Raw genomic sequence first — 9,838 nt, 5'->3', positions numbered from 1 at the left:
TTCACCAGAATGAGATACAAGAGCAAAATTGGTGCTTGGACGATTTCTCTTTATTCTTCATCCTTTTCTATACATCAGAACACTTCAACTCAACCCCGTAGGAGTTTTGACTCATTTTCATTCATCTTTAACAGACAAGCATTTTTCTTCACCTAAAGTTTCTTAATATATAACATCATATGTTGCTTTTTCCCCTTTGGTACCCCTCATTTTACAAGCAAACAGCGTTGTTTGATTGTTAATAACAAAGTGCTTCGACCATACACACGCATTCCTTTCCTAGTGAGTCATTGAATATTCACTTTTTCTTTCAATATTTTCACAGGCATTTAAAGACAACATCAGTTACATGTATGAACAACATATCTGTACATCGACTCCCTCTGAACATGAGAAGGCAAGGGAGCGTGGTCCGTTCAAAATACTTCTCATCAGCCACGAAAAATCTGTGCAGCAACGGCTGATAAAAATGAGATTTCAAACCCTTGGTCTGCCCTCCTACAACTAACGTCTAACAAAGCATGGGCCTACTCTGCTTAAAAATAGCATCAGTCAAAACGGAGCAGGTTTTTTCTTCCTTGCGCTTTGATCTCTTTTGTTATAATTTCACAACCCCCATCTTTAACTTCGGTTCGAGTCGCACATAAAATCATCACTACATGAGAAAGTCTCAAAATTAAAATGAAAGCGTGTAACTCAATTGAAGAACTATCAGTACCATGTAAGTAGTACCACAATGACCCATCCCACTTGGTAAGGGGTGTCACCTATGGATATACTTCAATACTCGTACAATTTTTATACGTTATCATACTTTTTTGCTGGCATAATACAAATGGGTTCATGTACATTTTGGGGCTAGAATATAAAACGTTTTCTTTCTGTTTGCTGTCACCTCTCCATCAACCTCATGCAACATGGTAGGAATGGTGCATTCCTTCATTTTGTACAAATACTACTCCCTTTTCACAACCGGGAATCACAGCAATAGTCTTTTCGTAAAGGTGAACTGCCTACTCAAAGAAAGTTTTTGACAATTTCAACAGAAAGCAGGAAAAGTTTTAAAAACATATTGCTCAGAAAGAAAGATATGTGTCGGAATGGTACTGCACCAACTTTCTTACACCCAAGCAAGGCAGACAACGATTGCTAAGAAACCTTTGCTTTTGCTTGCAGTGTGGATGCAGATACACTTTCTTACAAGACAATGGCAAGAAAAGTGCCATCTTTAAGACTTTGAGTTTCATCAAATTAAATTATAACATCACGTGGAACCAATAAATAATTTGTAGAAACACATTTGCAAATTGAGGGGAAAAAAGGTTATTATTATGTGATTTTAATGTTGCATAATACATTGTAGGAGTATATTGTATTTAATTTTCATAGTGAAGAAGCATACATTTTTCCGGGGTGGTATTTTTGCAACAACCTTACTCAAATATGAACATCAAATATCCACTGAAGTGATTTTAAAACATTCTCTATAGCTCACTGCAGTGGACATCTTTTGCAAAACAAAAAGTGCAGGGCATTTGTGAATGTTCTTATCTTAAAGTACATGGCAGTTCTTACAAGAAACTACCACACACAACATGCTGTACAAGTAAAGTATAACGTTGTCTAACATATTCAAAATAAGAGTATTGCAGGGCAGGGAATTATACAGTGGGAAGTACAGAGGAGTTTTTTTTCTTCTTCAGCAATCTTGTCGTCACAACTCATTGTTGCTTCGACCTTGAATGCTGTCGCTATCTTCGCCGTTGTCGGAGTTGTTGTCATGTGACTGGACCGGCTGACGTGATTGGCCGGTCAGCGCGTTGTTGATGGTGTTGTTTTGGTGGTGGATGTTGGCTGGAGGGACGTAGTTTCCAGGATTCGCCTGTTTGTGAGAGGAAATCGAAAAATCAGTTTTCTTCTTGTTGTGTTGGTTGCTTGATTTCATCTTGTCTGGTTCAACACAATGCATAGATAAACGTTTACATACACATCATACTCTGAAATGCTCTTACAACACAAGTACAATCCTGATTTGATTTAATCTTGAGAAAAACATAAAGGCGATCCAAAACTTGTGAGACTCACCGTACACAGGTCTATTCTAATATATTTTTCATTAGTGAGTCCTTTGGGCTAACATGTGTGAATGTATGTATGTATTTGTTTATGTCTTGCAACAAGATCTTTACAGTCCTTGTTAACGTCAGTTGTTTTCATTTTCCTTAGCATTTTTCCTTTATTTTCCCTTGTCTACTTGTACCGGGCACTTGTGTTGTGTTGTAACTAACTCATGCGCAATCTGCTGTTAATCTCATTTGTAAAGAGGCTAGGCGGTACAGAAGAATATATTGTACTGTAAAAGGCAAGGAAAAAGCTTACTTGGTTATTAGGGGGAATGCTGACTCCATGGTGTGTTGTGGCTGGGTTAGGGTGAGAGGTTATAGGTGAAAGGTTCTTACCTGGTTATTAGGGGGGATGCTGACTCCATGGTGTGTTGTAGCTGGGTTAGGGTGAGAGGTTATAGGTGAAAGGTTCTTACCTGGTTATTAGGGGGAATGCTGACTCCATGGTGTGTTGTAGCTGGGTTAGGGTGAGAGGTTATAGGTGAAAGGTTCTTACCTGGTTATTAGGGGGAAGGCTGACACTATGGTGTGTTGTAGCTGGGTTAGGGTGAGAGGTTATAGGTGAAAGGTTCTTACCTGGTTATTAGGGGGAAGGCTGACTCCATGGTGTGTTGTAGCTGGGTAGGGTGAGAGGTTATAGGTGAAGGTTCTTACCTGGTTATTAGGGGGAATGCTGACTCCATGGTGTGTTGTAGCTGGGTGCTGCTGCTGCTGGATATGGTGGATCTGCTGCTGGGAGTAGTGTGTGGTCACGCCTGTGTCCGGCGGCGAGCTGTCCGCATCATCCACTACCTCCTGCTCCTCTGGCTCCTGTAGCAGGGAAATCATTGTTGAGTACCAACTCATAAAATTCCTATCTATAAGCAATGTAAAATGTGTGCATACTACTAGTGGTGGGTACCGTACAAAAAAATTATTTTTTTCTTGTTTGACCAGTCTGTAAAAAGCGAACCCGAAAAAGTCAGTGGACCAGATTTGGACGGAGTAGAAATGGACCAGATTATTTTGGTAGGGGTTTACATGTTTTGACACTTGTTTTTTGTTTTATCTATTTTGTACAAAATAAAAACATAGAGGTGTCTAAACAGAATACAAAGATTAGAATACAAGATACGCTTACAACAAAGGTCTGCCACATGCATGGAGTGGTACTTGTTACTGGATTTTGGAGCACTGGTGTAAGAAACAGTACTTACCTCCTCTGGGCATAGCTCACAGGCCTTAGACAGCGTTAGACGAGCACTGTGTGACCTCTCCAGGAAGTACCTGCAAACAAACAATTCAACAGATCAGCTTCTAACAATTCTTCGGAAAATGGTAGAGTATACATGGCCTCCTTTGATCATGGTAAAATCCGCAAGACCATAGTAAAATAATACCAAGTTAAAGAAACAACATTGAAACGGTTGAAAGAGGAAGAACAAGTTTTTTTAGTGAAGATATGTGAACATATTTATTATTGAAGTCCTTAGCTTACCCATTAGAAGTTTCGTTGGACTGTGCGGGAGGGGACCAGTTGTTGTAGGTGTACTGAGTGTTGGCTGAGTAAGGCCTCTGAAACAGGAGAAAACAACATCATGTAAGTTTCCTACATTAAAAATATAATAGACTATACTGTACTGTATTGGACAAAGTAGCAGCAAAATGAGCAAATATATGTTGTAGATTGAAAAAAAAATCGAAAAATGTCCACAAATGTCACAGAATGCTAAAGGCTGTCCCAAATTCAAAGGTGTGAAAGACGAAAAATAAAGAACCCATTTTTTGTTGTTGCTTACAATACACTGTGTGCTCAGCCATTTGATCACACTTGCTTAGATCTCATAATGAAGGAAAATTCTTCTCTTGCCAAACATTTTCTGATCCTCATGCTCATACCAGTTTCAGGATTCCCAGAGGATGTCATCCATATAATCAAATCGACTGTAAATCGTACAAAGCATCTGCAATGTGAGCAAATATATGCTATAAACTGGAAAAAAATTCAGTGAAAGTCTTGTCAAGCTCTTTTAATAGTTCTCACCCTCTCGAGCTCATCTCCCAGCCACTCCACAGCCCAGGTCCACTTGCGTTTCAGGTCCCCGTTACTCTGTAACATCTGCTGGGCTGGCATGCAGCTGGCAAGGGGAAGGAAGAGGTTACACTTTTAACAACAACAAAAACTACACACTTTTTAATTGTAGAACTTTCAAGTTTATGCTAGTCTACTCAGATTATTGTTTTGAATGCTTGACTTGGATGACAATTTTTTTCGTCATTTTTGTTAAAACTTTATAGTTTGTCTTTCAATGTTTGTACGTCAAAAAGAGACAATAAACGAAATATGTCATCATGTACATGAAAGACAGGTACATTACAAAGATAAAAAGTTCAATAATCTTATTGAATTACAATGTGTCACAACACACCTGCTGAAAAGTGCCACCATGAACTTAATGCACTGGTAGGCCCGCTTCTGATAGTGGTTTTTGGAGCGCTGAATGGTGTCGAACAAACCGTCCCGATCGTCTGGAATGCCTGCAGAAAAAAAGAAGGAAAACATCTCAATTCAGCTTTATCTCATCGAAAGGCTATTTCTACACAAGTCGTGACAAGAAAAAAACACTACATAAAAGATCCATGTATCAAAGATATTGTCCGACTCCTAGCACTTTTCAACAAGTACAATAAGCAATGGAAAGTCAAAGTTGTACAAAAAATCACTTTCATTGGAAAAAAACTACAATTTACTGACCTTCGAGTCTTTGTACATTCTGTGGTTCTGCCGAGTTTGAATATATTGAATATGTTTAGATGTACAAATGTACAAAGGGTAGTAAATTGTAGTTTGCAAATAGAGATTCCTAAGGCCACACCAACTTTATTTGATGCTTCTCGGATTCGCCTGTCCATTTTTTTTTCATTTTCAAAAAATAAAAAAAAGTCCTAAGAAAAAAAAATTCAGAGCCACATACACATAATTTTAGTTTAAAAACAATGCCCTTCATTCAAAACATTACTAACAAACCATGCCATTAAACTCCTCAGGCTGTTGTTTTTTTGTGTTATCTAAGTCATATATCTTCACCCCAAACCTTTTGAAAAAAATGTATTTTTATTTTTTTTACCTGTCATTCAAATTTTTTTCAGAAAAAAATCTAAGAAGCAACAAATACATTTGGTGTGGCCTAATGGATAAATAATAATTTGAATTCATGACGTTTAACTGTAAATTTCAAATCGAGAATTTAACAAACAAACAAACCAACCTTTGAGTGCATTGTGTATTCTGTGGTTCTGCCAGGAGTCCTCGATGAGCAGCATCTGCAGCAGCAGGTCCAGGTACGGCCTGAGCTCGTACGTGTACGAGTACGCCACCTGCCACAGAAGCTCGCTCAGGACTGTCGACGAGAAGTGGGGGTTCTCCCAGCAACAAAACTACAGGGGGAAAAGGAGAAAAATTCAAATTTTCACCCCTCTAAACTTGAGCTCTTACATTTGGTAATTTTCTTGCTAGATTGGAAGAAAGTCTTGCTTATCTCTTCCTTTCTGGTCTACTGTGGTCAAAGCATGACACTTTACTTTAGCTCGTAGTGAAGTACATGTAGTAGAGTTGCCACTTACCCGAAGCAACTTTGTAGTCTCCTCAGAGTTGTTGCAGTCTTCTATCAACTTCTTGACGTAGCTTGTTCTGACGAACAGGATCTCGTGCACTTGAGGTTGTAGTGGCATGATGGGCTGCTGACACACGGGGTCGCCGTGGGGGTTGGCTAGGGGAGGGTTTCCCTGGAAAACAAAAGATAGATGTTTAGATATATTTCATATTTGAAATGAGGTTCAAAATGACAGAACCATCAAACAGTGAACTGAAATATAAATAGGAAGAAGTGTATAACTGAAAGGGCAGACATGAAGACTGCTTGTCATGGCTCTAGCAAAATGATACAGCTGACAAGGTAGTATCTTAAAACAGTTCCCCATGAGATTTGAGAGTTTCCTCAAAAGCAGAGATGTTAAAAGGGCACCTGACCCTTGAACATACTTAACCGTAACTCTAAAAACTCAACTACTTACTAATACTGTAAATGCATTTAAGTTCGCGGGGATTTAATTTCGCGGTAGCGGGAAAATAGACTTTTCGCGGTGGTTTTAAGTTCGCGGTAGCACCATGCACTGTAGTCTCTTACTGTTATGGAAAAATGTTCGCGGTGGTTTTAAATTTGCGGTGGAGCAGCCGCCGCGAAAACCGCGAACATTAATCCACCGCGAACATTTCTGCATTTACAGTAGTACCACAGTACATGCACATGAGAGCAGGGGCACACATTCAGTCTACAATGGATCCAACCATTTAGCCTTTCATGCTGTTTGTACTTGATAAATCCTAGTACAAACTGCGTTACACTGTAATGCAGTTGTTACACTGTAAAGCAGTTATTACACAAAACAAAGAAAGACCTAACAGCATGCAAAACACCCACTTGCACATTTCAACCACTTTTTGCTTGGTGCAACTTACTTCTTAACTCAGGTTGCAAAGGGTGCAACTTAGATTTTGAGCCTCAGAACTCGATTTTGTTGTCAATTTACTTGATTTTTAGTTTGAAACAAACATGCTTATAAGTAACATGATAGTAAAAGGTTATGTATTGTACCTTTTTTTTCCAGAAATTGGTGAATTGTAGGTGGTGCAACATGAAATTCAGTTGTGTAACCTAGTTTTTGCCCCAAGTTACACACTGTGCAACCTGGCTCAGAAAAGTATTTTGTACACTGCCTAATAGTAAATACTCACAGATATAGAAGACTGCATGTACTTGGAGACATCACAGCAGCGCACCAGCAGCGAGACGACGGAGTACAGCTTGCCCAGCTCGGCGTACTGGTACTTGATGGGGGGTCCCGGCCCCTCGTCCAGCGCAACCAGCATGAACATGGCGGGTACGTTCAGCTTCAGCAGCTGTGTTCTCTGGAAAACAGAACAAATATTCCAGCATTTAACCATTGCCATGCACACCAACCATGTCCATGTGCCAAATGGATCTGTATAAAGGCTAAGTTGCCACCAGCAAGAACATGGCAGGTACGTTCAGCTTCAGCAGCTGTGTTCTCTGGAACAAATAACGGATAGTCAAGCATGTTAATGAAGATATTCAAAAGTTACTGTAAATGCATTCGCGAAGTTCGAGGGGATTTGATTTCGCGGTAGCGGGAAAAGGGACTTTTCGCGGTGGATTTAAGTTCGCAGCAACACCATAGACTGCAGTCTAATACCATAATCGAAAAATGTTCGCGGTGGTTTTAAGTTCGCAGTGAAGTGGTCACTGCAAAAGCCACTAACATTAATCCACCGCGAACATTTCTGCATTTACTCAAGCAACTAGATACGTCATGAAAATGTTAAGACGTTTCAGACAGTATCTGACATTTTTCGTCAGTGACTCATGAAAAAGTACAGCTGCCCAGTTGCTTTCTAAGACTAAGAGATAAATAAGGATTTAACTGCTGCCATGCTAATCTAGCATACAAATGTTAAATGTACAGTAGAAGCCGCTTAATTGCGCGGCCTATTTGCCAGTGAATTTTGTGCAATTATACGGCTGGTGCAATAATGCGAAGTTATCTTACTGGACCGCACTGTTTGGGATTTGGGGATTCCGTGCAGTTAACAGAAGTTGTGCAATTAACTGGCTTCTACTGTAGTACATAAAAACAATCTTAACAAGCAATCTTCAAATATTTTAGGTTTTGCAAATATTTCAGATTTCCAGACCATGATTTTCTCTATCACAAGTACAATTACTGCTGAAGCATTGAAAAGGTAATGATTCTTTTCATATTTTTTTGACAAATTTGTACTTTACACAAACAAAAGACTACTAAATGTGTATTGCTAGATAGCAGAGATTTGTAGGCAAGAGAATTGTTTCTGCTAGTTCATTCTAGTGACGCTGAAGAAGAGTGATGGATGTCACTCGAAACGTCCGGAAGTAAATATCCGTTTTTATCCAGTTGTAGAGATTGAATTGTATTTGAATATTGCTTACCTGGATGTCTAATCTTCACAAACGTAGGCAAGAGAACATTTTCCTTACCTCTGGCAGGCCGAGGTTTGCATACATGAGGAAGAGGTGGAAGTACTGGGTGAGATGTCTGCCGTGCTCGGATACCTCCTTCTTCAGTAGAGCCAGGACAGCTGTCAGCAGGTGGTCACTCAACGTGGCGTTCGCGTCAATCACTGCCGGGGCTGTGAAACAGAATGAATGAATGAACTTTATTGCACAACATTTGTACATGGTACAATTGTAAGGCAACAGTAACAAGTCAATTAATACAATGATACTCGTTCTATAACTACATACATATATAGTATAGAAATGTGAACATAAATGGCATATTGACATAGTGTAATATGCAAGTTTAACAAGTTGGTTTGTTACTGTACAATAGATTCTCTCTTTTTTAGAGCATTACAAATGTATTGGCCTATATACGAAGATATGTAGTCTGGACATGACACAAGTAGATTGAAAGTACATGTGTTTGTCTTTGGCAAAGGTGTGCTAGATTTACTTGTGATCATATCCATTAATTTTTGTCTATCTACGCTATATGTAGGAACAGATGAGGGGGTAGACTTAACACCCGGCTTTCCTACAACCCAAAACTAAATTCTTTCAAATTCTGCAGCTTAGAAGGAAATTTGCAATCTCAAAGAAGCGTACATTTTGTCCTTTTTTTGGGTCTATCATTATCAAGTAACTATATTTCCACACAACAAAAGAAAACATTTTGTACCTTGTTTTCCAGGCAGCAAGGGAGGCGGACATGGACCATCATCTCTTGAGAAATGGGCCAGGAACACTATAATCTTTGCAAAGGCATTTCTCACCTGAAAGCAAAAAAAAATCTGTGACACGTATTTCTAAGTTTTGGAAAAAGTCAGTCTTCTTATATTGGCCAATTAAAATGCAAAATCTACAATACCCATTAACTCACTCACTCACTAGCTCATCTCATCCATTCACTCATTCATTCACTTCAGGGTTCTAGCCAGGATTTTATTTTAGCGTAGTGGGAATGGCATGGTAGCGAAGTGACCAATCAGGAGATTGGTGTGGAAGGCCCCTCCACGGTGAGATTTTGATAATGTTGAGTTAAAAGTTGGTATTCTGTTAACATCACAGTCAGTTTTGAATGGCATATCATCATTTTCCATTGTTTAGATATTGATTAGACATTGCTGAACAAGTAAATGATAGCAAAGCACCACTACACTAGTTAAAAATGAGCATAGTGGGCCTTGTTTTAGCGTAGTGGTCACAAATTTTAGCGTAGTGGCCCACTACGATAAAATGCACTAGCTAGAACCCTGCACTCACTCACTCACTCACTCACATTCATTCTGTCACTCTCTTACATCTTCTTACTCACTCACTCACTCTCACACATCCACTCAATCCCTCACCTCAGAACTAGGGCACTCGAGCAGGTATTCGGAGAAACGACTGGGATGGCTGAACAGCACGTTGTGAGCAAACCAGCTGCGGACTGTACGACTGTGTCGCAGCAGTACGCTCAGGGCATCGTACCACTCATTCGCTGAGCCCCTGGAATAAAAGAGTCCACGTTATTGCCAAAAGCTTTTCAAGCAGAGCTCAGGTCAGAAATTTGTGTTGAGTCAACCATTGTGTTGGAAGCTATTTTTTTAACGCCAAATAGTACTCTCATGTCCC

The 9,838-nt window shown here is 39.6% G+C and overlaps 1 protein-coding gene across 1 annotated transcript in view; it reads right to left on the bottom strand.

Annotated features, from left to right (window-relative positions):
• Positions 1-28: 28 nt before the first annotated feature.
• Positions 29-9,838, bottom strand: part of LOC118428152 (probable ubiquitin carboxyl-terminal hydrolase FAF-X) — a 52,858-nt gene continuing 43,048 nt past the window's right edge. The window contains exons 46-58 of the mRNA XM_035838144.1: positions 9,571-9,712; positions 8,901-8,994; positions 8,198-8,349; positions 6,898-7,071; positions 5,727-5,888; positions 5,372-5,540; positions 4,858-4,884; positions 4,532-4,640; positions 4,147-4,240; positions 3,601-3,677; positions 3,320-3,389; positions 2,778-2,933; positions 29-1,882 (exon numbers count right to left, since the gene is read on the bottom strand). Coding sequence (XP_035694037.1) covers positions 1,715-1,882; positions 2,778-2,933; positions 3,320-3,389; positions 3,601-3,677; positions 4,147-4,240; positions 4,532-4,640; positions 4,858-4,884; positions 5,372-5,540; positions 5,727-5,888; positions 6,898-7,071; positions 8,198-8,349; positions 8,901-8,994; positions 9,571-9,712 — 1,594 coding nt within the window. The 3' untranslated portion in view covers positions 29-1,714. The remainder of the gene's footprint in view (positions 1,883-2,777; positions 2,934-3,319; positions 3,390-3,600; positions 3,678-4,146; positions 4,241-4,531; positions 4,641-4,857; positions 4,885-5,371; positions 5,541-5,726; positions 5,889-6,897; positions 7,072-8,197; positions 8,350-8,900; positions 8,995-9,570; positions 9,713-9,838) is intronic.

The sequence above is a fragment of the Branchiostoma floridae genome, chromosome 12 (assembly GCF_000003815.2).
Source record: "Branchiostoma floridae strain S238N-H82 chromosome 12, Bfl_VNyyK, whole genome shotgun sequence".
NCBI classification, from domain to species: domain Eukaryota; kingdom Metazoa; phylum Chordata; class Leptocardii; order Amphioxiformes; family Branchiostomatidae; genus Branchiostoma; species Branchiostoma floridae.
This window is presented reverse-complemented; position numbering and strand designations above follow the sequence as displayed.